The 27,250-nt window shown below is 44.6% G+C and overlaps 1 protein-coding gene across 1 annotated transcript; it reads left to right on the forward strand.

The window, feature by feature from the left end:
- Nucleotides 1–26,863, forward strand: SRSF4 (serine and arginine rich splicing factor 4). The gene is made up of 6 exons (XM_029946441.1): nt 1–265; nt 17,064–17,206; nt 18,111–18,223; nt 21,695–21,909; nt 25,060–25,149; nt 25,358–26,863. Exons 1-6 carry the CDS (start codon nt 159–161, stop codon nt 26,190–26,192), a joined length of 1,503 nt encoding a protein of 500 aa, XP_029802301.1. The 5' UTR covers nt 1–158; the 3' UTR covers nt 26,193–26,863.
- The last annotated feature ends 387 nt before the right edge of the window (nt 26,864–27,250 follow it).

Raw genomic sequence — 27,250 nt, forward strand, 5'->3', positions numbered from 1 at the left:
GGCTGCGTGCTCGCGTACGTCGCTGGGGTTCGGCTGCGTCCGTCCCGCCGCTCGCCCGTTGCCGCCGCCGCTGCCGTCGCTGTCGCCGCGCTCTCGCTTCGCCGGCCGCCGCCTAAGGGGGGCTGGGGCCGGGCCAAGCTGCAGCCACTGTTGCCGGGATGCCGCGGGTGTACATCGGCCGCCTGAGCTACCAGGCCCGGGAGCGCGATGTGGAGCGCTTCTTTAAGGGCTACGGGAAGATCCTGGAGGTGGATCTGAAGAACGGGTGAGGAGGGCGTGAGGAGGGCAGAAGAGGGGTCGGCTGGGTGGGCACAGGGCCCCGGCGGTGGCGGGGAGGCCGCGGGCGCGGAAGAGGGACTCCTGCCCGGCGCGGAGCTGCTACCGGCCTGCTCCGGCTCCGCCATAGTCGCGGCGCCTCCGGGGCGCGGGTAGGCCCTGGTTACCACTGCGCCTGCGCGGGTGGGGGTGGTGGAGGGATAATGGGAATGATGGTGAGGATCTGAGTGGGACGGGGAGAAGGAAAACCCGAGTGGGAATGGGACTCCAGGCGGGAGGGTACGGCTCCAAGGTCCCGAGGAGGCCTGGGATTTTCCTACCCAGGCCCCGCCAGTGGGGCCTGGTTCGTCTCCGGTTAGAAACCGACCTTTCCCGCTCTCAGGGCTGCTGGAAATAAACAAACAGGATTTCCTGCCCCCTTTTCACCTCTTGCCCAGTGTGGTGGATCAGACGGTCACCGCGCATCTTTACCGGGGACAGGAGCTCTGGAGGGAGGCCCCTTTTTGACTCGCATGTGTCACACTTTTTTGGGCGGGAGACTCAGGTTTGAGTGAGTAGTCTAGTGACAGTTTCGAAAGTATCGACTTGCCGTGCCGAAAGCCTTGGCCGCTCCCTCTACAAGAGTAAAGTCGTAATTCGTTATCTTTAAAACTCCGTGCGGAGTTTCCATGGTGTGGTTTCCGTTCTACAACTTGGCCAAAAAAATAAGTACTTTGTCGTTGTAGAATTTGCTAGAGAATCATGGCCACCTTGGCTAGTCTCTGCGTCAACTAGTTAATGAGACGGATTCACAGCTCGAAGTCGCTAACTTATTGCCTCCCCGGGTATGGTCTCTTCTTTTCCTCTTCTACTTCGGCAACGCAGGGTCAGCAGGGGCCACACGTTTCCGGGAAAACAGATGAGTCCTGCTTGGAGAAGACATTGAAGGAGGAAATCTTATGAGAGCCAGGGAAAGTTAGTTAGGTAGGACTTCAAAGACCTGATTATAAAAATTTAAAGGAGTAGGGGGAACATGTAAGGGCTAAACCTTGAGTTTTGGAGAAACGTTTGGCTTGTTAAGAAATAAAAGACCTCTGCAACAGGTCTGGTATGGCTACAGGTTACTCCCCAGTGGAATGCTAGCGACTAACACTTAAGTTATGAAAAATACCTAGGTATGAGTTGCACGTTTGAGACAAATTGGTAGCTTCCATACACTCATATTGTTGATTGGGTTTTAAAAGTAATTTCAGGACGATGCTTTGGAAGAATCATCTTCTTACTAAAGAGAGTGCCCTCCATCAAAGTGTTTATTATGGGGTCGCCTGGCTGGCTCAGTCCCTGGAGTACACAACTCTAAAGTAAAAGGCTTAGGAAATTACTCATTTGGGACATAGAGCTTTCGGTTCTTAATGAATTTACTAGATAAAGTGGGTTTTTGTTGTTACTGTGATACATAGGTGAAAAAATCAAGTTAAAATCCTGTTTTCTTCAGAGGCCAACAAAGTTGATAGACTGACTAAATTTTGTGGGGAAAGCATGATTTTTGAATCCAGACAGGCTTGGGTCAAGTCCTAGCTTCACCACTTAGCATTCGTGGGCAGGTTACTCCTGCGACTCTTAAATTTTCTCATCCACACAGAAAAGGAACATTAGAGATCATTGTAACGCGTTTGGCTTATAGCTGTAAGTGGTAACTAATCAAATAGATTTGTCTGTGAGCATTTGGAGACAGCTTACCTTTTGATGATACGAGGCGTATTTGGTGAGATCTGTTTTCTAAAGTCACTCAAGTGATAATGAGCAGGAAATTGTTGATGTTGATGGTAAAGTGGTTAATGGAACAAATCCATCGATAATCCACCAACAAGATTCCTGCTAGTGTGTGATAAATGGGTTGGAGAGAAAGCAGAAAAACCCCTCTCCTCCTGAGTAAATTGTTGATAGTTACGGCATGTGCACTTTGAGTTAAGAAATGCTTGCTCTCCCTTTAAACTCAAGTAAACTTGGAATGCTTTGTTTGAAGAGATTTGCTTGAAATAGTCTTTGAAGAATGAATTGAGTGGGGCTTGGAATAAAGTGAGAATAATGTATGTCATAACCAGTGATGAGGAGGTGGTTGTCCTCTTAGGAACACTTTCGAGAAATAATGAGCAACCAAGCTTGGATTGAGTCTCACCAAGGATCTAGAAATGTAACGACAAACATCAACCCTAAGATTTTACACTGAGCATCCAAAATCTTGGGTTGGAATTGAACGGCTCTGGAGGGAGTAATTGAGCAATCTGCAAGACGGTAAGATGTGAGAAAGGACAGATCCTTGCAGAACTCTATAAATACCTTTGTCTCTTTCGATGATCTGTTCATTTATATGGTTCTGCCAAGCCGTGATCTGTGTGAGACCTGTGATGGAGAGTGAAGGTTGAGGAATGGGAAATCCTTTTAGGGATTGAGAGGCAGGTATGACAATGAGATGGGCACCCCTGAAGTATTCGGGGATCCCTCCAGAGAAAAGTGACTGCTGAGCGAAGGACCAGTGGTGTAGATGAATTTCGAGCAAGAATTGACTGGACTAGATTGCAAAAGTGCACAGGAGTCGGAGAGGAACAGAAGGAAAGATGGCACAACTTAGAACACACGTGAGCTTATGGTTCTGGACACTAAGGATAGTAGGTCTCCCTGAGTAGCGTTTTTAACGTACACGGATCATAATTACTAGTTATTGAAATGCTAAAGCAGATTTTGGTAGGATAGGATTTTGATGAATTGCTGAGGAGTTCAAATTTATAGAAGTGAAATCTATCATCAGACAGTAGATAATTAAACAGGCATCAAGTACTGGTGTATGAGGCACCAGACGAGTTCTCCAAAGGAAATTCAGTGACCAGGAGAGGACTTTATGGTTCCTCTTGGAATTTTAGAAAGTATGTATGCAAAAGGGGCGCCTGGGTGGTTCAGTCGGTTGACCGTTTGACTTCGGCTCAGGTCATGATCTCACTATTAGTGAGTTTTAGTCCTGCATTGGGCTCTGTGCTGACAGCTCAGAGCCTGGAGCCTGCTTCTGATTCTGTGTCTCCTGCTCTCTCTCCCCTCCCCTGCTCATGGTGGGTGGGTGGGTGTGTGGGTGTGTGTGTGTGTCTCTCTCTCCCTCTCTCTCAAAAATAAGTAAACATTAAAAAAAAAAAAGTAGGTATGCAACAGTTCGTTGCCTGCCATTTTATTATTCCAGGCAACCGTAATCTAGATTGCCTTTATTTTAGAAAACTCCTAGAAAGGTGGTTCAGTTTGCCCGCCACAATAATGTAGATCTCCCAAGACCATATAGACCACTCCAGATCTCCTAAAGTCTCCTACATTCATACCTGCCACGCTAACTCCAAGAGCCACTCTGAGACCAAGGGTCAAGAAAGCAACAATGTTGGGGCGCCTGGGTGGCTCAGTTGGCTAAGCATCCGACTTCGCTCAGGTCATGATCTCACGGTTCGTGGGTTCGAGCCTCGCATCCAGCTCTCTGCTGACAGCTCAGAACCTGAGGCCTGTTATCGGATTTTGTGTCTCCTCTCTCTCTGCCCCTCCCCTGCTCACACTGTCTCTCAAAAAAATAAAAAATAAAATAAAACATTAAAAAAAAGAAAGCAACAATGTCAACACTACCTGTCTGTAGCCTTCCAACTCTGGTAACTTTTGCTGCCTTTGATTATTCTGTGAATAATCTGTGAATTCTGTGGGCTTTCTTTTTTTTATTAATTGCTTCATGTAAAGTGTAGAAGACTTTTTAATACAGTAGTTTCTCTTGCCACAACATCTTGTTCCAGTCATAGATCTTTAGCTCCTAATTTTTCCATATCATAGTTAATAAATTTAACTTACCACACCCTAAGATTATTTTACTTGCCTAGTAATTAGACAGGTAAACCTCCAAATCATTGAGGGTTTTTGTTTTGTTTGTTTTATTTTTAAGGTGGCTAAAGGCATGAATTAAAACCCTCCAGAAAAACTTGGCTCTAAGTTTCACACCTGTGCTTCATATTACAGTGAAATTGTGAACAGCTGGGGTTTTTAAGGGTGTCCTGGTCCGTTTAATTGAATTTTCACAGTATCTTAAGTATTACCAGGAAGTTTTTGTTTTCTTCCTCCTTGAAAATTCCTTTAAGTGGAAGGTACCTTACTTAATTTTTGTAATATGTTAAGACTCTTTCAGTGAGTCAAATCCTTGGCCGTAGAGCATTGTTAGATTTTAGATACTGAGATGAACCCCTGCTAACCCCAGAAGCTACGTGGGGATTTTCTCCACGCCCTTGATGGGAGCTCCTTTTGTTTCTTGTCTTTCCCTTTAAAAGGGTGGTAGCAGAAGTAGAATCAGGCTAGTGTTCCAGGTGCGGTTTCTGGTTAATTGAACTGTAGCAGATTATCTTCACCCACAACCAAATAAGAGATAAATGCTTTATCATTTTTGTGATAACAGTACAATTTGTGGGTGCCAGAAATGGCAAAGTAAAAGCAGACGCTCTCCCTTTAAAGACCCCACCACTTTTTTGTCCACAAGTAGTTCTGCCCTCAAAAATGATGGCACGTGTGAGGGGCACCTGGGTGGCTCAGTTGGTTAAGTCGCTTGACTCGATTTCTGCTTAGGATTACAATCTCCTTATTCACAGATGTGACAGTGTGGAGCCTGCTCGGGATTCTCTCTCTTCCTCTCTCTGACCTTCCCCTGCTTGTTCTCTCTTTCTCAAAATAAATAACATTTTAAAAAAATTTTTGAATGAGTAATGGCACATGTGAGACCACCTCTGTTAGGTTAAGATAATTACCTTGATTGTACCAGAAGTTTCTTACTAATAAATGAGTATTAGATTTTATCAGATTCTGCATCTATTAAGATCATTGTTTTTTGTTTCCCTTTTAACAATGGTATATTACATTTCCAGAATTTTTAGATGTTGAACCATCCTGGCATTTTTGAGATTAAACCCAACTGATTATGATGTATAATGTTTTTTTATGATAGTAATTGAATCAGTTAATCTTTTATTCAGGATTTTTGCATCCACTTTAAATAATTCTAAGATTGACATACAATAAAAGCACATGGTTGAAGTGTAAATAATAATAATAATAATAATGGCACATTTGAACTCTTAGGGTCCAAGGCTTTGAATCTTTATGTTAAGAAAAGTCAGGCATTTGGGGCGCCCGGGTGGCTCAGTTGGTTAAGCTCTTGATTTCAGTTAAAGTCGTGATTTCACGGTTCGTGGGATCAAGCCCCACACTGGGCTCTGTGCTGACATTGCAGAGCCTGCTTCGGATTCTCATTCATGTTCTCTCTCTCTCTCTCTCTCTCTCTCTCTCTCTCTCTCTCTCTCTCAAAAAAAAAAAAAAACTTAAAAGAAAAATAAGGCATTTGGTTCTAAATTAATTTTATGTCTAAGAAGAAATTTAAACAGTTTTGTTTAAAGGAGTGCTTGAGACCTTTGCGTATTCACAGACCCACTTTCATTCTTACAGCATTTCAAAATAGCATGTATTTATTTCTGATTGTAAAATGTTTGCATATTTATTGTAATTTTTGTTTAAATACAGGGGACAAAAAATAACCATCCAAAGATGACACTGTCTCCATTTTGAGACTTTGCCTTTTTTGGCTCACACATGCATTTCTTATGCTTCTCCATCTTCCCCCCCCCCCCCCAAACTTGGGGCCATGCTGCACATCCTATTTTGTAGCCTTTGTTTCTACCTAAGAGCCTGACCCTTTTCCCTTTGTCATTAAGCATTCTCCTGCAACTTGATTCTTAAGGGGTTCATAGTAGTCTCACATAAATGTTATAACGTTATCTAATGGACAGAATTAAAACCTTGTTGTAAGACATTTGGGTTGTCCTCGGTTTTCTGCTAATTTATGCTTTAAACCACTGTGTTGAATATTCTTTATATAAAATCTTGGGGTAAGTTCTGAGTAGATTTTGGGAGTCAGAATGTACACACGTCTTTAAGATTTTTGCTACCTATTGGTTTCCATTACTCTCTAGACAAAGAGTGTTTGTGTTTCACCTGCTGTGTTTAGGAGTTCCTATTTTTCTGAACTCTCAACAACACTTCATTATAAATTATCTAATAATATGATTTTTAACTAGAATGTTTAAAATTGTATAAGAAGATGTTATCTTGCAGCCTTTAAACTACATCTATTTAGCCTACCAAGCATAACAGATTTGAGAACTTTTTAAAAAAAATTTTTGACTGATTAGAAAATAAATATAAAATCCTTTTAACATAAGGTCTTATGTGCACTTTTATGTTCCACTTTTTCTGCCTAATTTATCTCATGTATTTTTTTCTGTTACATAAAAATCTTACACACATCATGTTAATGGCTGCAGAAAATTCATTGTATGGCTGAATCATGATTTACCCAACCATTCCTCTTGGGTCATCTCTAAATTCTGGTTGTTAAAAATAACGCTGTGATGGGTATCATGTGCATTTTTATCATTCCTTGGGACAGATTCTGTGAAATAAAATTTATGTGTCACAGCAGGAAAGAACATTTTCAGGGCTCTCAACGCATATGATGCCAAATAACTTTCAGAAAAGCTGTGTGCCGGTTACTTAGTACCAGCAGCGAATGGCACCTGTCACGGCAGCCTCACCAGCAATGGGCACACGTGTTGTTTTAACATCTTTGCTAATTTAACAGGTGCGAGTGGTCTCATGTGTCTTAACCAAGAACTTTTTTCCTTAACCTAGAGATAATGAGAAATGGGACACTTTATTACAATGTGACCAAGTTATTTTTATACTGAGGTCTCTCGTGGAAGTCTGCTGATATCCAAAATTTAAGTATGTTATCATTTATTTTTCCTAAGACTAGGGTCGTTTTAAAGTTTGTCGTTTTGAAAAATCAGTGCCAACGGATAACACCATACTGCAGTTTTGACCACAGGTTGCTAGCATGAATTCCCTGGCTTGAGACTACCACTCTGTGGCCCTAATTTCCCAGTCAGTTTGCGATAAGAATAAGCATTACCTGTAATTAATTGGTCAAGTCATTTTAAGCCCCTGTTCCTCGCTTTAATGTCTTGGTGTTTATCATATGAATAAAAGGGCCTTGTGAAATACTTGTCCCTTTTTTAAAAAAATAAGCATTGGAGGGGCGCCTGGGTGGCTCAGTTGGTTAAGTGTCTGACTTCACCTCAGGTCATGATCTCATGGTTCATGAGTTCCAGCCCCATGTCAGGCTCTGTGCTGACAGCTCAGAGCCTGGAGCCTATTTCAGAATCTCTGTCTCCCTCTCTCTCTGCCCCTCCCCTCCTCTCAAAAATGAATATTAAAAATAATAATAAAATAAGCATAGGATGTAGACTAGATAAAATGTGTTTTTGGTTCCCAGTATTTCTGGATGTTTCCAAGTAACTTAAACAAAACTGTCCTTTGAGCTGTTCTAAGAAAGGTGCTCCTAGTGTCTGAGAGAATACTATCGGGGGTGGTATTTATAAATTTGTAGGCTAACACTTGAAATTTCAAAACTTTAAAAAACATTAACAGCACTTGTGTGATTTTTTTTTTTTTCCAACTGCATACATCAATGCACTCTAGAAACAAGTGTGGTCTCTAGTTTGTATTGATGGGGAAACCAAGGCATGAGTGGCTTAAGGTTACAGAATGAGTTATTGACAACTCTAGAAACTGAAGCTCTTCCCTGTTCCCACGCCAGATACAGCACGAGCAATGTCAGCCCAAGCTGCTCTCGTGCTGTGTCCTTCCAGAGGATTCAGTCCTGTTGCTTGGGCACTTGTGTCCAAGGTGGAGAAGGTAGTTTAGGTTCCACAGCCTATTCAGTCTTCAGAATCTTCAACAAGCTAAAGTTACTGCCAAAAATCAGACAGGGAGTACTTTTTTTTGACATTGGTCCTGGATGGAAACTGCTAGTGAACTCTCAGACTGCTCTTTGAAGAGCAGTAAGGTGATGTCAGCTTTGTCATGGCTGACTGGGGTCGGATTTGTGCAAGGAGATGCAGTTAAATGATCTCTGTCACGTTATCATTCGGGCTGTCTGGTCTTGGAGTAACCCGAAGGCGAAGGATCAGGCTGTGCTCTGGATTCGCATGCCCATATTTTGAGGTAATGCCCCACGTGACCTTTCCTGTGTGTTGAGATCAAAGTCTGGAGGCCTTGGAACCACACATGATACCTGAAGAAGCACCCAAACAACACTTGTTATCCCTCCGTCAAGTCCCCCAGCCGCATCTGTAGGCCTGGATGCCAGAATGGGGGGCATTCGTAACCAGACCTCACAAACCTAGATAAAGCAGGGAGACCAAAGGAGGGAGGTCTGAATCCGGCCTTCAGGAATGGAAGAGGCAAGCGGGAAGCTCAGGCACAGGAGTAGGAGCCGCAGAGCAGAAGCATTGACTATGAGAAAAGTTACTTCATGTGGATGAAAAGAAGCTGTTGATCCATTGATGTTAAAAGAACTTGAGAATTGTGTTAAAATACTAAATGAATTAAACACCTGATTTCAAGGGAAGGGCATCCCTGCAAAATAGCATAGGAAGTGGCATCTTTAACCAAAAAGGAAACGAAGCTGGCTGCAACCCAGGGACTGTGAGTGGTTATGAGGGACGTGGGGACAGCCAAGATGGCCCCAGAGGTGTAACCTCTAAGAGACTTTTTAACAGCTGCCACCCACTCATAGTACCCTGGAGAGGTAAGTATGAACTGGGTTTTTGTGTAGCTTTTGTGTCAAATAGCACTGTCTGCTGATTGTAAACCTTTATTTCATTTAAGAATGAGTAACATACAGTAAACTTTTAAGTCCCGAGAGTTTTTTCTAAATTGGTAATATGACGTTCATCTCTTGAGGGTTTTGTTTTGTTTTTTAATCTGTGATTGTCTTCATGATCTTCAGTGGGTCATCAGGGAATAATTGACCCCTTTTCTTGTGGGATCTTTTAATTTCATTTACTCTTAGTGTTGAGTGTCAGAAAATTGAAAAGGACACAGGCATGATCGTTTGCCCTTTACCCCCTTTGAAGAAAGTGGCCATGTTGAGTTTAAAATGTCCACAAAGTACGTTATGATGGGTTATAGTTGTAATAGTTCGACCCACAAACTGCTCACCAGTGTGTTACTTTCTGGGAGTACTCCTGTTTTATAGGGTAGAAATACAGTGGATTGTTTTATTGCTTAATATATAGGATATTGAATGTTCCTATTAATTTTCTTCACCCCAGTACATGACTGTTTCTTTAGAGATGGGCTAGCATCCCTAATGATGTTACCTTTCCCTGTTTTCCACAGCTTTGATAGACTATAAAATTTGGTAATTTTACTAGGTTTTGTTCCACTAGTAACTTAGATTGTAAATGTTCACAACTTACGTATCAATACCTATCAGATACAAAAATCCTATTTCTTATTTAATATTTGTCCTAAGATGCTGATATTCATGTGGGCATTTGTCAAACTGTGTCCGCTCCTTGGACCGTATCTTTCCATTGGTATATGGGAGCAGGGGCGCATGGTGATGATGAATGTTGACTTTAGGGTAGGAAGGACTCCAGGCGTTGGGCAGCCTCGGCAAGGCGCCTACCTGCTGGGAGTCTTCGTGTCATCTGTGAGCCGACAGTACACCCTAGAGTTGTGAAGATCATTACGGAGGAATTTGAAGGAAAATTCTGGTGGGCTGGAGTAGTCCTATTGATAGTAGTTTGGAATTAAAATTAAATCAGATCCTAGCTGCCCGTCATCTGCAAAGGACTTTCCTGATTGCTGTTGTAACGCTGAGGTAGTTGGAAGTCTGTGAACCATATAGTGTTCTTTGATTTCTGGTCCGTTTTTTTTCCATACCATTCATGCCTATATTTATATTTTTTGGTCCCAGTCACCATTTCTTACAAAACTAATTAAATGCATCCTTCTTAAATCTGTGATATTGTCCATATCCATTCACATCTACCACCTCTGGGCCTCTCTGTCATCTTTAGGCTGGTCTAATTTTCGCTGAGCCTTAAAACCAAAGACAGATTCCGGGGGTTGTTGTGGGACCTCCAGAATGGGGATTGCACAGAATAATCTTATTTTTCCTCTATTCTTCTAGTCTGTTATGTTCTGAACCCACACATGTTTTCGGAAGGACCAGATGGCTGACACTGGCTAATGGGAACCAAAAGACAAGAGTGAAAGTAACCTGGTTGTCACATACCCCAGGTTTAGAGGTGCCTCACCTTGCCCCAAGATCAATTTCTTTTTTCACTGGAGACTTTACCCCACTTGCCAAAAAAAAACTTGAATACAACCTGGCTTATCTGAGTTTAGATTATCAAGTCAAGCAGCAGCATTTGTTAAATGCAAAGGGGTGTACTCCGGACTGGGAGAGAAGCAGCGTTTGCTTTCACAGAGGCAGGGCAACCTTGTGGTTCCGAGCGGGAGTCTGGAGTCAGGTGGATCCAGCCACACCGTTCATGAGCTCCAATAACTTAACCTCTCCAAGCCTCAGCCTTCTCAATTGTAAAATGGGAATAATTATACTGATAGTAGTACATTGTCAACAGATGAGGAATGAATGGAATATAAGAGCCAAATTATTTACCATGTGCCAGGTACTACCCTCAATATTAGTCTTTGTTATTAAGACCACGTAGTCCAATGAGGATCAGCACAAAGAAAAAAGAACAAGTCCTTGAAAGGCCACAGCAATGTCATGTAGAACATAAAATGGAATGGAAATGCTCAAGCTAAGGAGGTGCTCAGGTGATTAGTCAGGAGAGGGTGTGATACTTCATAGAGGAGAAGTTCTCAAGTCCGTGGAAGAAGATCGATTTGCTTCCCCCTGTGTAAGCAAGGCATTCAGGTTTGGAGAACGGTCTAAACAAAGATATTTAGGAGTCATTGTAGGCCTCTGAGCAAAAGGATGCTATAGGAGCTGGCTTTCCCTGCTACATGTCAAGAGATAAGCTAAGTAAGAATAGCCATGTTCATGTGGAATTAAGTGAGCTGATCAAACAGGAAGAAGATGGCCTCAGGGGCCCGACAGATGAGAAACCTGTAGAACTAGGGAGCAGACTGAATGGGCAACCAGAGAGGAATGGTCAGAGGTGACTCTGAGTCTCAGGAGTGAGTTAGATGGTCAGGGGCTCCAGAAGAGAGAAATCATGAGGTAGGTTTTCTTCTTTGAAGGTGGGGAATGACCAAGTGCAGACTGAGCTGTGGCCAGCGTTTGCAGACCAGGAATCCACACTAGCTCTAATCAGAGAGCTCTTGGTGTGCGGGAACTGCCAGTTTGCCGACGTGAAAAGAGCCCCAGACTGGGTACTGGTGAGCCCTGAAGTCGCACCCCAGCTCTGCCACTCAGTGAGCACGGGTAAGTCATCCACCTTCTCCGGGCGGCCTCGATGGCCCTCCCTCCTCTGAGGCTAAAGAGAGGGGAGGCCAGAATGCCCAGAGCAGCCTCCTTCCCATCTCAGATAGGGCAGGATCTCAGGAACCTACTTGGTGTGGTAGGAGCTCCCGGTTTGTGGGTCCTAAACAACCCACCGTTACCGGGAAAGTCAGATTGCAGCCATCACGGGTGACCGAGAGCAGTGAAGGTGTCGCTGCTTAACTCCACTCTGAGGGCCTAACCACTGCTTCCCCGGAATGTCGCAGACCTTTGGAATGGGGGCAGTTACAGTTCTCATGCACGGATTACCGTTTTAATTACTAGCCCGTCAGCGTGTCCTGACTCTTCACCTCCTAGCACCAAGTTGACTAAAGCATAGGACCAACACTGAGTCCTTTGAAAGAAAGCTGTTTGATTCCTGTTCACTGAATGCCATTTCTTTCAGGGTAGATTAAGGGCCTTGCCCTTAGAGAACAGTGCCATTGACCCTAGTTTGAGGGTTCAAGCCACCCCATGGGTTAACTTCAACAGATGAAAATTTTTCCTTGGCTACAGCAACATCCCTAATCCTGACCAGCCATGGAGAGGTTCGGTTCTTGCAAGGAAAATGAGTGAATGTGGGAATGGCTCACCACATTGGGAAAACAAAACTCACATCCTGCTGATGGTTGGCTGAGGACTGTCATGTCCACATACAAAGAAAAGCATGTGGCACAGTTGTAGGACAAAGGTGAGCAGAGACCTACCGTGGAAAGGGGCTAATGTTTCTTATAGAGAGAACCACCAAGGCGTACCCCTCGGTAAGCAGTGTTGGTGGGTGATCGCAGGCACACGCATGGAGGCTGGCTTTCCCTTGCTCCTCACGCCCGCCCCCCATAGTTAGCCCATCCCGAGCGCCCTGTTAGTCGTGCCTTGCCCAGGTAGCTTGATGGCACACTTCCAGAGCAAGTTGCACGCCTGTTTCCAGACAGGATTTTTCTCCAGTCTCCCTGTTAAGTGAAGACATTTGGAAGACAGCGAGGACCTTAGCCATTCTGAAAGAGGGGGGATGGCCTCTGCCCTTCGGGAGGGCCTGCAGAGTGGTGTCCTCGGGCCCCTGGTGTAGATGATTAGGGCCCAGGGAAGCCTAGTTAGCAGTAGTACAGGCTCAGGTGATAATTCTTGGGTGGAAAAGTGTGATTCGCATTTCCAGAAAGTGAAGTCTTGGAGTGCTTTTGTTTTAAAACCGTACGATTCCAGTTCCCGAGGGGCAGAGCTCTGAGAGCCGGAGCAGTGCACCCGCTGTTGGGGCCCGGAGCACTGGCGGTGGGAGCATTGCACTGGAGTGGAGAACAGCCCGCGTAACTCGGTGTGGCTCTTGGGCCTCCAGACACCTGTCTGTACTTGGGAACAATCACAGCCCCCAATCTTTAGGGTGAAAATGACAGGCACTCCCATCATATTTTTTGGCTGAACTTGTCAGCACAAAACACGACCCAGAGGAAAAGAGGGAAAAGGCAGTAGCAGAGAAATGTTGAAAGTTTTTCTCTTAACTGAAAAATGGTGTGTATTTAATAGACCATGCTTTTTCTTTCATACAGGCGTGGGCAGGGGCTGGGGGGCGAGAGACAGGACATCTGGGAGTAAAGCAAGAAGAGGCGCATTGGAAGGGTTTTTGTTGTTGTTTTACTCTTACCAATCCCTGCCATGGAGGGATTTTTAAATTTGTTCTTAGCTCATTCTCATGAATTCCTTCATTTTCTTTATTCTCATACTGGATTCTTGAAAGATGGTGGGTTTTAACAGAGTAGAAGGGGAAGGGTGTCTACAACTGGAGAGAGATCTGTCGGTTGTGTCTGTGGGGCTGACGGGTCACACCAGAGACGGTGTGCTCACATGTACACCTGCCGACTCGTACGGTGCGTTTGCATGCACGTGCGTGCTTTATGTCCCTCCTTACTTTGACAAAAGGGTTCAAAAGGAGAGTGCTTTTGGGGAAATTAGTTTCCTGTTACTTGCTACAAAGCACAAAGGGATGTTACCCATCCATTTAGAAAGATCCTCTGACATTATTTACCAGGGAGAGCTTTATTATCTTGAAGGCACGAAAATTTAATTCAGAGATCTTAAAATTTTAAACTAAAATTGGGACCCAAACAAACAGTTTTAAAAGGTACTCTAGATGATGAAAACTAAATTTATCCCTCTCCATCTGCCACTCTTGTATTCACCCGATGCTACCATATTGGCTAAAATTATCCCATTTTAACATTTACCTATCATACCTTTGATGTTAGGAGAGATCTGAGGGAAATGCAGTATAGTTCCTCTATTTCACAGATAAACTAAGATCCAGGAGAATAAAATGATTTAGATCTGCTTGTCAGAGCTGGTTGATAGCAAAACCAGGTTTAGAACCCAGGCCAGTTCTTGCTATTCCAGTCTTAGTAGTTCAGGGTTTTGCCTTTTGGAGTCCTACCACAGGCTTTGAACACCAGCTCTGCTGTCTTATTATGCACGTTCTTTGGCACTGTAGTAGTACCTGGCTCTTGGGTACTGAGAATGTAAGATAACATTGTCTGTTATATAGAGATTACTTCATAAATGTTCGGTGACATTTTACTGTTACTCTCTAGTCTTCCTGCCTTTCCTGGGGAACCCATTCACTGCACGTTGAATGAAACAAAGTCATCCTTTCAGTAAAGCAAACCTAAATGAACAATAATGTGGTAGAACAACCACACTGATCTGGTCTTTACTTTGCTCTAGAACAGGAGTCCTAGCAGGTATGGTTTGTGATGCAAGAGGATGTTTGATTTAATCTTCCAAACCCACCCAGCATGTCCTTGGCCAAGAGCAGGGACAATCACATGCCTGATTTAATCCTTGGACTGGACTTTGACATTTAAAATTTCCCAAATGGGGGTGACCAGCTGGCTCAGTCAGTAGTGTGTGCAACTCTTGCTCTTGGAGTCATGAGTTTGAGCCCATGTCGGGCATAGGGTTGACTAAGAAATAATAATTTAAAATTTCCCAAGTCAGTTTTGGGGAGTAGTAGCCAAACTTTTCCTGTAAAATAAATTTGACCTCAAGGTAGTTATTTTAATAAGTGATTTGGATAACCCAGAAATGTGTCTACAAAGTGACCCACTTAGAAGTAAATATTAGGGAAGGACTGACTGCAAGGGCTGCTTTCCTCTCCTAACACAAATTGGTCCCTCCGACTCGGGGAAGAATTTTATTGGCAAGGTATGCCTTGCTTCAGCCTCAGCTGCAAAGAAAGATTGGTCTGAGCATTAACTGTTGTTTTTAGATAATTGTCCCTCCATTTAACAGACTGCCATTACCTTCCCTCCCAGGTCAGGATGGGTTCTGCGTGGAAGCCGTGGAATAGAGTGAGTGTTCACAGGCCGGTCTGGGAGTCTGGGAGAATGCGTTTCCCCCTGAGGGCCGACATCGCATCACTTGTCGCTAACAGAAGTTGGGCTTGCTGTTTCCGGATGGTTGGCAGAGCTTAGGGTCTTGCATTCTCTGACCCTCGGGTCGCTGAAAGTCCTAATTATTTTGAAAAAGATGTTTAGGTAGATCTGCCATCTGTTCAGTCTCTGGGAGTTGGTGTTGTCCTTCTGACATCACGTTAGAGGAGTCAGGGTCAGTGACTGGGGCCGAGCCAGCAGGCCACTCTTGGGAGGGGCACGCCCGGTTTGAATGTTTTCTCGCATCGCTCTTGCCCGTATGATGCCACAGTCAGTGATTCTGTGGTCGAAACAGACCTCTGACCAGTCTTGACAACTAAATTAAGGAAGGCACTTTGGGGGAAGGGGAATGTTTTATGATCCATCAAGAGATAAACCGAAGTAGAGAGTAGATTTGTTTGTTGTTTAATTTTGTCTCTAAAAATGATAGTGCAGCTTTCCTTTTTTCCATTCTTAGGAAAGGAAGAAGCAGCTACAGTGTATTATCAACTACAGATTTTCAGTGACTCTAAGGCACTTTTTAACATAGTAAGTCAGTGATTGAGAGAGGCTTTACTTTTGTCAAATAGGACCTCACTTAGAATCACTCTTCCCTAAGCCGCATGGCAGTTCCAGCCTTACAGAAGCATAACATCCTGGTTTAGATTTCACAGCCCATTAACTGAGCCACATGGCTTCCGAACTGTTACTGCAAAACATTTCCCATTGAACAACCGGATGTGTCCATCACTTGAAGTTTGAATGCCGCTCATAGACATTTCAGCATAAAGAACCCACCAAAGTGGTCAGCTGCGTGTTGTCCCCTCAGGAGACTCTTGTTTGAAAGGAACTCTTCAGTAAAGGGAAAATTTCGCAATTCTGGATTTCTCTCGCTCACTCAGCATGTTGCTGAATACAGCGTTACCTGCTAAGGAAGCTGGAATAATTTTGCTCAGGCCGGATGAACTTCTGGCAAGCCTGGTCACCTGTGCTTGGTTCCGGTGTGTTTGGACACAGCAGAGCGCTAGCCAGTGTTTGCCTGTGTGTGCAGCTTTGTTAAAGAGCTTGCTTGTGACTTTCCTTTGTGATTAAGTATAATCATTAACATGGTTTTGGTTTTTACACATAGGTAGTGGTCATGAAGCTAGACTTCATAGCCGTGTTGTTAGACCAGACTGAAAGTTTATTGATAATATAGTTTATAGGGTGTTTAACCTTGCTTATAAATACCTTACACATGTGCTGTTTAGTATTTTAAGTTGTGTTCTTTAACAGGCATCAGTAAGATTGGGGGGGTGGGTATCTTCTTTCGGAAATGGGTTAAACCACCGAATCTCTTTGCTGGAGAATTCCAGCCTACCTAAAACCTCATGAAAATGAGTTTGCAAATCATGAGGAAGTGAACAGATCTGAATATTTTTTTCCCACTGATAATTTCTAAAACAGTTAATTCACGTGTGACTAATTTGTTTAGGTAGAATAGGAAGGAACTTTAAAAGGTTTTTCTTTCACTGAGCTTTGAGGTGCTGTGAGTTTTTTACCTGGTATGTTACCTGAAGCGCAGTGCCCGCATGTGGGTCTCGTTGTTCTCTAAGGTCTCACATGGGGGCTGAAGCTAAAAAAGAGGAGTTTTTATGTGAGTTGAAAGAGCAAACGGTGTAGAGTTCCGTATTTTGATACTTGATTCCAAGCGTCCCCTGTGGAGGTCTGTGCACTTGTCACCAAAACTACATGGGGAACAAAGGAAGTGGTGTCTCTGTGTTAGCCCGCCTCCTAGAAAGACAGGCGTCTACCTTGAGCAGTCTCCCTATCCGCTGGCGGGGCCTGTTGGCACAAAGCAAAGTGGTTTCAGCCAAAAGGAAGAGAAAGCCAATCCTTAGTTTGCAAAACCCACCTAACCTTTGCTAAGCATGACCCTCATTGCTTTCTCTTTAACGGTAGTGAAGCCGGGTGTCGGAGCGGTGCCAACCAGGAGTCTCTTTGCTCTCTTCTAGGTATGGGTTTGTGGAGTTTGATGATCTGCGTGATGCAGATGATGCTGTTTACGAGCTAAATGGCAAAGACCTTTGTGGTGAGCGAGTAATTGTTGAGCATGCCCGCGGCCCACGTCGAGATGGCAGTTACGGTTCTGGACGCAGTAAGCATTTAAAAGGGCATTTGTATCGATGACATACATGCCTTTGCTGTTAAATGTTAATTTTTTACAAGTAATTAATTAATTAATGTTACACTGAAATGTATTGATATTTAAGCCATTTGTTTTATAACTTCTGTATCTTTTTAAATGTAAAATTGCAAATAAACATCTTTGATACTGTTTAATTTTAATTTAATTAATGACATAAAGTTCTTGTTTTAATACTTTTTAAAATATGTTTAATGATGTGTGTTTGTGTTGTTTTTTTTCTCTGTAATGCAATTGTTTAACATAGATTTAACAAAGACCTCAATGTTTTAATTAAAAGAATCCTTTGAGGCTAAGATGACTGCCTGTTCCATTTGCTGACCTTGGGTTACCTTTCCATGCGTGGCTCTTTGAACCATTGTGGCCCTTGGCTGACCAAAACAGGAAGCCATGTGACGACCGCAACCTTTCCCCATTAGACCTGGGTGGTGAGGACCCCAAGGGTTAGACACAGATGAGATTAAACTGAAATAGGTGCCTGAAAATCTTTTTTTCGTATAAAATATTCACAAAATCTTTAATCACTGTGAGTAACACCAGTAACTGATTTAGTAATTTGGTTACTTATTTCTAAATTGTTAAATTGTTAATAGTTTTAATTTATGCATGTTAATTTTAAATATAATATTAATATATATATACTTACTACTTTGTAAATTAAATTAAATTTCATGTTTAGTTGATTGCTTTTTTTTAAAAAAAAAATCTAGTTTAGCATAAGGGGTGGGGCTAGAACAAAAGAATACGTGCTGTGTTGTGGGGTGGGGGTAAATGGTACACTTGAGGGGACCGTGTGCTGGGTCACTTCTTCCTCTTCCTCCACTGAAGTCATGTTATCTATTTGAACCTTCCAAAGGTGGATATGGTTACAGAAGAAGCGGCCGAGATAAGTACGGCCCTCCTACCCGCACGGAGTACAGGCTTATCGTGGAGAACTTGTCAAGTCGGTGCAGCTGGCAGGACCTGAAGGTTTGGGCCTCGTTAACCTTCTGGGATGAGGTGGGCGGGAGTCACAGTTCGGAAAGGGGTGGCCGTGTGCAGGCCTCGGCCAGCAGCAGAGAGCGTAATGGGATGACAAGTGTGAAAGTTTCCCCAGAGCATTTGGGGGTTCTTGAAAGGTTCCAGGGCGCCTGGCCGCCTCCATCAGTAGAGCACACAGCTCTTGATCTCGGGGTTCTAGGTTCAAGCCCCATGTTGGGTACAGAGATTGCTTTTATTAAAAATAAAATCTTCTAAAAACGCAAAAATTTAAAAAAAAAAATTTTAAGTTCTGCACTGGTACAAAAGACCTCAGACTCTGGTTACCACTGTGCACTGGGGGACCATCGCCCTAAAGACCGCCTGTGGGGGATGAAATTGTCTGCTGTGCAGAGAGCGGTGTAGAGAGATGCCACTGTGCGGTCTCACCCGATAAAAGACAACGTTGCAAGTGTTTCCTGCAGCATTAGCTGTGACACAGCAGGTCTGTGTCCGCTACCAGGGAGTCTCCTCATTGGTGAGAAGGAACGTCTAATTTCAGGTTCTTTCAGAAGTAGTTTTTTTTATCTTTCATGGAATATTCGTCCTGAAAGAGTCTTAAGGTTAAAGATTAAGGTCCAGTGCTGTGTTGGCAATCCAGCATACTGATCTGGTCCCAGCTGGTTTTCTGAGAACAGTGCTTTTAAGCCCAGTAAGGAAGAATGGCTTACGTAGTGTCTTAGCCCGGATGGTTTCCGGAGGACAGACGTGAAGCATACTCACACTTCTGTCTTCTCATTGTGAGTCCCATCATTAGACAAGTCCTCTCTAGTGAAATGAGCAAGTATATTCAGGTTCAACAAAACGTAGTTACAATTCTTATATTCACAGTTTTAGATCTCCAGAGCAGTTTAAAAAATTTTTTTTGTTTTTAATTTTTTGAGAGAGAGAGATTGAGAGAATCCCAAGCAGGCTCTGCACTGCTAATACAGAGCCGGATGTGGGGTCCTAACTCACAGACTGTGAGACCATGACCTCAGCTGAAACCAACTGAGCCACCCAGGTTGCCCCTCATCAAAGCAATTGTATATCCCTTCCCCCCACCCCCCACCGGCAGGACTGTGCTCAGGGGAAGAGCGGCCCCAGGGTTCTGGGGGTTAAGGTTGAGTGTTTCAGTAGAAACTGGAAAGGCTTTCAGACTTTCGGTTAAAATGGAGCCTAGCCAGTATCTTCAGTTGATCATAATACTTCCGTACCTTTGGTAGTTGCACTCTAGAAAGGAGAGCACTGGAGCGGATTTCCTTGAGAGTCAAAGTACGGGCGGGGCTCTCGAGCCCGCCTGTGTGGGGTGCATCCCAGCTCTGCCACTTGTCAGTTATTTACTTCCAGTTACTTTCCTTTTGTGCCTGTTTTTCAACTATAAAAATAAGACTAATACTCATTTTTATTCAAAAGTTATTGTGAGAAATGAATACCATTTGATATAAAAGCCCAAGTCAAGAAAATGCAAAAATAAATTGAAGGGCTATCGGTTTTTAAATGTGTAGGTTCATAACAGCCCATGATGATGGTGTGGAGATGAATTTCTGTAGTAGAACACCTCCAGGGGCCTGGAGATTTGGTCGTTTCACCCGTGGGTTGGGGCAGGCAGTGTTAATTCAGGTTCTCCAGTCTGGCTGCTTATGTTCAGACCTCAGCTCATTCACTTACTGCCTGAATGACCGTAAGCAGTTTACTTAGTCTGCATGTTCTACTTCTCTGTTCTGCAAAATGGGAAATAATTACATCCTCTACATGTGGTTATAGTTAGGACTTTAATTAAATCATACCTATCCATACAATAGACGTTTAAGAGTTAACTGCTGTTTTTAGTAATCTGGAGGTGTGGCAGTGTAAAACAAAAGTCATTTTTTAAACTATTAGTAAAAGCACTTTTAGTGGAGTGCTCCTAGGTCTTGACCTGTTCAGGACAGTCCTGGCATTGGTATAACTTACCAGCCTCCTCACTCAGTCTCAGGTGTGTCCAAATTTGGATGATAAATTATACACATTCCCTGTTTTTTACCCAGAACCCCCACTCCTGCAAATAATTCAGTTGAAGAAATTTTCCACAAAGACAGGCATTCCTGGATTATGAATAATAGCAAGTGACTATACATAGTCTAAAAGTCCCAACAATTTGGAAATCCTCAGAAATAGTACTGAGTACACGGATTATGAAGATTACGTATGTAACCATTTTATGCAAATGAACAAGGAAGGTATCAGATGGCACGTGTTCAGTGTTTGCAGCTCTGTAAAAGAGAGGAAATCAGTAACAAAAATAAATTGCTGTGGAATATGTCTACATTCCGCAAATGCTAAGTGTATCCTACATGCAAAGAAATACAGGAAAATTAGCCAAAAATCTTTAGTGCTAAATTTCTCTAACTCTCATGATCTTTTCAAACACTAATCTGATCACATCTTGTTCGTGCTTCACTGTAGTGTTTATCTAGCCTGTTGTATTCTCCCACTAGATTATGCTAAGTTCTCAGAAAGAATGCAGAGAGAGGCTTACAGTGAAGGAACATGGGTAGTCATTGAACCTTTGAAGCCAGAGCTTGACAGAACTGTTTTGTTGCCTTTGTTTTGAAGAGATAGTATAGTAGCGATTTCATTTAATTTTTTTTTTAAGTTTTATTTATTTAAGGAATCTCTATACCTTTCGTGGGGCTTGAACTCACCACCCCAAGGTCAAGAGTCGCATATGCTCTTTCTGCTGAGCCAGCCAAGTGCCCCTACCAGCAATTTTAAATAAAACTGAGGTGCTAATCTTGTAATCCCTTTATGTATTTATATTACCCTAGACCTTTTGTAACATCTGACATGTTTTTAAACAAGGATTTATAATGAAACATAAAAGACTTAACTTTTACGTTTACTCATGTGGTGACATGAGCCTCTAAAGATGCTATAAACAAAAAGCTTGCCTGTATAAAATGTAGAAAAGGATAGTTAAACACTTTCTTCATATTCACACATAAGAAACCATTAAATATTTACTGCATCTACCTCTCACCTGATGCTTTAAAGAACCTTAGGGGCGCCTGGGTGGCTCATTCATTTGAGCCTCCGACTCTTGATTTCGGCTCAGGTCATGATCCCAGGGTTGTGAGATTGAGCCCTGCATCAGGCTCTGCACTCAGCATGAATCCTGCTTGAGTTCCTCTCTTTCTCTCCCCTGTTCGTGCTCTTCTCTCTCTAAAATAAAAAGAAAGAAAGCAAGAAAGAAAGAACCTTAGTTAGGGGAGCCTGGGTGGCTCACTCAGTTGAGCGTCTGACTCTTGATTTGGGCTCAGGTCATGACCCCAGGGTCATGGGATCGAGCTCCCCATGTTGAGCAGATGCCCCTCCTACTTAAGATTCTCTCCCTAATTATAATTGAATTAGGTATTTTAACAAAATGTATCATAACCTTTTGGGGGTTTTTTGTTTCTGTAGGATTATATGCGTCAGGCGGGAGAAGTGACCTATGCAGATGCTCACAAGGGACGTAAAAATGAAGGGGTGATTGAATTTGTGTCTTACTCCGATATGAAAAGAGCTTTGGAAAAGTTAGATGGAACTGAAGTCAATGGCAGAAAAATCCGATTAGTTGAAGACAAGCCCGGTTCCAGACGCCGCCGGTCCTATTCCAGGAGCCGGAGTCACTCCAGGTACTGTGGTTGATCATTGGGGGTGGGGCTTTTGCTGAGCACACAGAGGGACCGTCCCTTTTCTGTCTCCTGTCATCCTCAGAAACGTGGTTTTGTCTGGTTCAGTGACTCCACTTCGGACCAAACATGTATCTGTAAAACGAACTCTTACATCATGAGTACAGATCAAACTTCTTTTTCTGAGGCAGGTGTCCGTGACCTCTTTTCATGTTTCTTCTTGAGTACCCCACTTCAGACCCTTACTGGGGGCAGACGTGGCCACTGCTCCTCTGGTTACTTTGTCAGGTACTCCGGCCCCTCGTGAGTGAAGCCTTTGTTGTTCTCAGCTGCTCAGCACTAGGCCAGGCACTTGTGAATACGGCGTGCGGTCCGGGCCCTCCTGAAGCTCAGCCCAGTGAAGAAAAGAGGCATTGAGTAAATAATGACCATTGTGATAAGTGTGTGTCAAAAGGAAATGTACACAACACTAGTTTGGAGAACTGCAGAGGCTTCTGTAAGGTTACGTCCTAGATGCTGAGCCCCACAGGCAAGCCAGAGGGGCGGGCAGAGAGGGGGTGAGGGCAGCAGGAGGAGAGCAACATGAGGAGGCAGAAAAGGGCCAGAGTAAGGATTTAAGACCAGTGGGAAGTCGCTAGAGACTTCTAAGCTTTTCAGCTTTGGTTCTGTTTAATTTTTTCTTATGGAAAACTTCAGATACATAAAGCATTAGAGAAAATAGCTTACGGAGCCCTGAATTCCCTTACGCCTGCCACCTATCCAGCTGTATTGCTTTATTTGGCCAGTCTTGTTTCACTACCCCTCCCCCTGCCTCATTTTAAGGCAGTTCTGGGCATCCTGTCATTGCACCTGTAATGTAATTATTTCAGCGTGCACATCGGACTAAATCCAATAATCGTGGTGCCATATCTCAGCCAGCAAATATGTGTTCACATTTTCCCAGTTACCTCAAATGTGTATTTTTGCAGTTGGTTTGTTCCTATTAGAACCCCAGCTGGGTCCTCGACACACTGCCATTAGATGGCATGTCTCTAACTCCTTTTGATCATAGGTGTGCCCTCCTTGGTCCTGTTTTTATTCTCCATGCATTTAGTTGAAGAAACAATTGCCTGCTTTGAATATGTTCTGGTAGCTGAGATTTCCCTTTGCATCCTCATGGTGATTGATATTTTTCCGTTCTCCTCCTGTCTCCCATGTTCCCTGTGAACTCAGAGCCAGAGCTCAGGGCAGTTAGAGGAAAGCCAGTATTCTATTAGCAAGTGTACTTTGTAAGGAGTACTTTATGTGTCTTGTTGCATCGCTTGTGTGTTGCCTGGATGGCCCGCGTCAGATGACAAGGGGTAGTGTGCGTCACGGTGTCCAGAGCCGGGAGCCTGAGCCATCTGTTACAAAGTCCTGCATCAACAGTCCCCCTGGTCGTTTCAGCAGCTACTGATCATCGTTCCCGGGAGCCATTCGGTTGTCATTGCCATGGGATGACTTTCTAATTTCCTCATTCTTTCTGCATATATAAGGCTATAATTCTGTCAGTGGTGATTTCCACTCTTTGTTACTCTCAAATATAATTTTTGTAGGAAATGCAAAATAAAATTTTGACACCTTTATTTGCCAACTTTTAGAATTATAAAAGTGCTCTAGGATTCCCCAAAGGTAATGATGATGGTTTAATATCATTTTGAATGAATTCTTGGATGTTTACATATTTAATAACATTTCATTTATTGCAGTCCTAATTGTCTATGTTCAAATTGTTCTGGTTTTGGTCATTGGGAACCCTTCAGGTTGGCTCCTATGTCTTCAGTGTCTTGGGTTTTTTTTGTTGTTGTTGTTTTGGTTTTTTGGTTTTTACGTGAATGTGCTTTACTCCGTATTTTCTCAAATTCTTTATTACAATTATTTTCAAACATAAAAACTGAAAGAATAGCTCACAAATACCCACGTACCCTCCTTCTAGCTTCAACAGTTCGTAGTTTGCCGCCTTCTGTCTTCCTCTTTCTCTGTATATATATTTATGCACACACCCTGTACGTTCACTTTGCCTGTAACATTTTAAGGGAAGTTGAAGACATGACACTTCACCCCTAAATACTTCAACATGTGTCTCCAAAAGTGAGGATGACCACATAGTTTCCTTACCTAAGAACCTTAGCAGTGATTTCAGAAAGTCCTCTTCTGCCCAGGCCATTTTCAGATTTCTCCAGTGGTTGCATGGGTGTCTTTATAGCTTCGTTTCTCTCCCAACCAGGACCCAGTCCAGTCTTGTAATCCAAGAGCTTGTTAGGTCTCCAACCCCACCCCCTGTCCTGACATCGACTTTTGTTTTTGTAATAGCCCACATTTGAATTTATCTGTTTCCTCTTGATAACGTTGAACTTGTACTTTATCCCCACTTCCCAGTAAACTGGAAGTTATGTCTCGAGAGGTGTGAGTGGGATACAGGTTCAGTGTTCTTGGCAACAGTCCTCTCACAGGTGGTGGAGCCCAGCAGTCTTCGAACGTTTCCTCCTCCTGCCACGACGAGATGTTCTAGGGCCATCTTGTGCGTTCCTGCCCTACACTTGGAATCAGTCAGTCCCCCTAAGGAGCCCTGGTTACTGTGGTAGAAAATAAGCAGAGTTCAAAGTCCTGGCTTACTAACGATTTTTTTTAAAGCTTGGAGAGTGTTTTTTAAAAACGCTGTCTGGTCACAGTGAGTGAATTGATAGCTAAGGGCAAAAGTTCTTGCAGGAAGGCTAGTGAGGAGGCTGTTAAGGGACCAAGAGAGATGGTGGTGGCTTGGTCGGGGGGCAGCAGCAGAGGTGGGTGGACTGGAGGGGAGGGGGCAGAATCGTGAGTGTATGAGGACGAGGTGGGAGAGAAGCGGCCGGGGTGGCTACAGTTTGTGGCATGGGAAACTGGGTAAAATAACAGTGGCAGCAGCAGAAATAAGGAAGGAACCCAGCAAAAAGAATGGGTCTGGGGGAGACGCAGAGTCTGGATTAGAGGTTCTAAAGTTCAGGTAGAGGCCATGCGGGTACCCAGTCTTCGAGTCTAGAACCCTGGAGAGAGTTCTTTTCTAACACTGAGCCTGGACACAGCCAGGGCTGTACATATTTTTCAATTGAAAAACGTTTTTGTGTTGGGCTAGCCTTTCATCACTGTGTCTCCTGCTAGGTCTCGTTCCCGGAGCAGACATTCTCGTAAGAGCAGAAGCAGGAGCGGCAGCAGCAAAAGCAGTCACTCGAAGAGCAGGTCCCGGTCCAGGTGGGTCGTCTTGGTATAAGCAAAGGAGGTCCACAGGCCGCGCCTGAACCACTTCCCACTCGGGTTTCCACCACTTTACCAGCGTTCCCTCATGGGAATCGGGGTTCAGAAAGCCATCCTGGGCTGCCACAAGCCCTACACTTCCCGTTCGTGTCCCGTCCTCACAGTCACGAGGTCACCCGGGACCCCAATCCCCGTGTCTCCTCAGGTCGGGCTCCCGTTCCCGGAGCAAGAGCCGCAGCCGCAGCCAGAGCCGCAGCCGCAGCAAGAAGGAGAAGAGCCGCAGCCCCAGCAAGGACAAGAGCCGCAGCCGCAGCCGCAGCGCCGACAAGCGCCGCAGCAAGAGTAAAGACCACGCCGAGGAGAAGGTCCAGAACAGCGACGCCGCCGGCAAGTCCAAGAGCCGGAGTCCCAGTCGGCACAAAAGCAAGAGTAAAAGTCGCAGCCGGAGTCAGGAGAGGCGAGCGGAGGAGAAGCGGGCGAGCGTGAGCAGGAGCAGAAGCAAGGAGAAGAGCCGCAGCCAGGAGAAGGGCCCACACAAGAGCCGCAGCCGCAGCCGCAGCCAGGGAGGCAGCCGCAGCCGCAGCCGCAGCAAGAGCAAGGACAAGAGGAAGGGAAGGAAGAGGAGCCGGGAGGAGAGCCGCAGCCGCAGCCGCAGCCGCAGCAAGAGCGAGCGGGGCCGGAAGCGGGGCGGCAAGCGCGACAGCAAGTCCGGCGGCGGCGGCGGCAGCAAGAAGAAGAAGAAGGAGGACACCGAGCGCTCCCAGTCCCGCTCGCGCTCCCGCTCGGCCTCCAAGGAGCGAGAGCACGCCCAGGCCGAGTCCGGCCCGAGGGAGGGCCGGGGGCAGAGTGCGGATGCCAGCGCCAGCCAGGAGGCCCGGGCCCGGTCGAGGTCCAATTCCAAGTCCAAACCAAACCCTCCGTCAGAGTCCCGCTCCAGATCAAAGTCCGCTTCCAAAACCCGGTCTCGGTCCAAGTCCAGATCCAGGTCTGCGTCCAGATCGCCCTCTCGGTCCCGCTCCAGGTCCCACTCGCGGTCCTAACTGGCTACGAGCACAGCTGGGACTCCCCGAGAAGTCTTTTGTACGTGTTTGGTAGCCGTAGCACAAGTGAGCGAAGGAGAACATACGTCACTGCTGTACATTTTTAACTCCCTACTGGTGTGTCTACGATTGTTAAATCTAAGTGCTTCCTCTCCGTAAAGCCTCCTGGCGCCAGGCCTCCCTGCTCGACTGAAAACAATCTTCTCTCTGAAAACCCCCTTCACTCCTGGCCCACAGTAGAATATCCAGAACGCCTCGGCCCTCAGGCCTGGCCTTGCCCACAGGGAGCTCAGTACCTGGATGGCTCTCAGGCTGGAACGGGACATAGGTAGGTACGGTGAGTTCAGCCATTTTTGCCCTCGAATTGATGCCCTTTGATGTTTGCCATTTAGTGAAAGTGCTAAGTCTTAAGTTTCCTACCACTTTGGTTTCATACTTTTGGACTTAACAAAGTTGTGAATAGCACAGTCGAGGAAAATTGATACCTGCAGTAACCCATAGGAAACAAACTGTAGAGTTCCATATTCTGGTATTGTGATTATATTGTTTTATATTAAAAAAAAAAAGAAAAGGAAAAGAATTTTTTTTAATTTTATTTTTCCCCGTCTTGCAAAGTATAGTGACCCCTGTTTCCATTAAATTTGAATAAAGACTATTTTTGCTTGACAAAATTTCATGGCGTTTGAATCCGAGTTGCATTTCCTGAGTTGTCTTGCTAGCTTCTTTTTGCAGCGTGTCACGCTGTGTTGTTCCTGGAGGTCGCCCACGCGTGGGTAGGGAGCCCCCCTTTATTCCTGAAAGGACTTTTCTCAGCCGACAGAATAAAGGCCGACTTCCTAGGAATTTACAGTCCTAGCTCTCAGCTTCTAAATGGCCAGGCCGGTGAGAGACTGGTCAGCCGGGAACTCAGCGTCACCAGATGGCTTCTTCACCTACAGAGAGCGCTCTCCTCTGGACGGTTCGTTGTGCTTCTCGCCGTGAACGTGACGCAGCATGCCTCATCGCCTAGCGGTGTGGACTGACCAAAATCCAGGAAGAGAAACTCCAGATTACCTTTG

Source organism: Suricata suricatta, chromosome 8 (assembly GCF_006229205.1).
Source record: "Suricata suricatta isolate VVHF042 chromosome 8, meerkat_22Aug2017_6uvM2_HiC, whole genome shotgun sequence".
NCBI classification, from domain to species: Eukaryota; Metazoa; Chordata; class Mammalia; order Carnivora; family Herpestidae; genus Suricata; species Suricata suricatta.

Coding starts and splice junctions, on each gene's coding strand:
- SRSF4 (XM_029946441.1), top strand. CDS start 159: ATGCCGCGGGTGTACATCGGCCGCCTGAGCTACCAGGCCCGGGAGCGC. Junction 266..17,063: donor GAGGTGGATCTGAAGAACGG/GTGAGGAGGGCG, acceptor GCTCTCTTCTAG/GTATGGGTTTGTGGAGTTTG. Junction 18,224..21,694: donor GCAGCTGGCAGGACCTGAAG/GTTTGGGCCTCG, acceptor TTGTTTCTGTAG/GATTATATGCGTCAGGCGGG.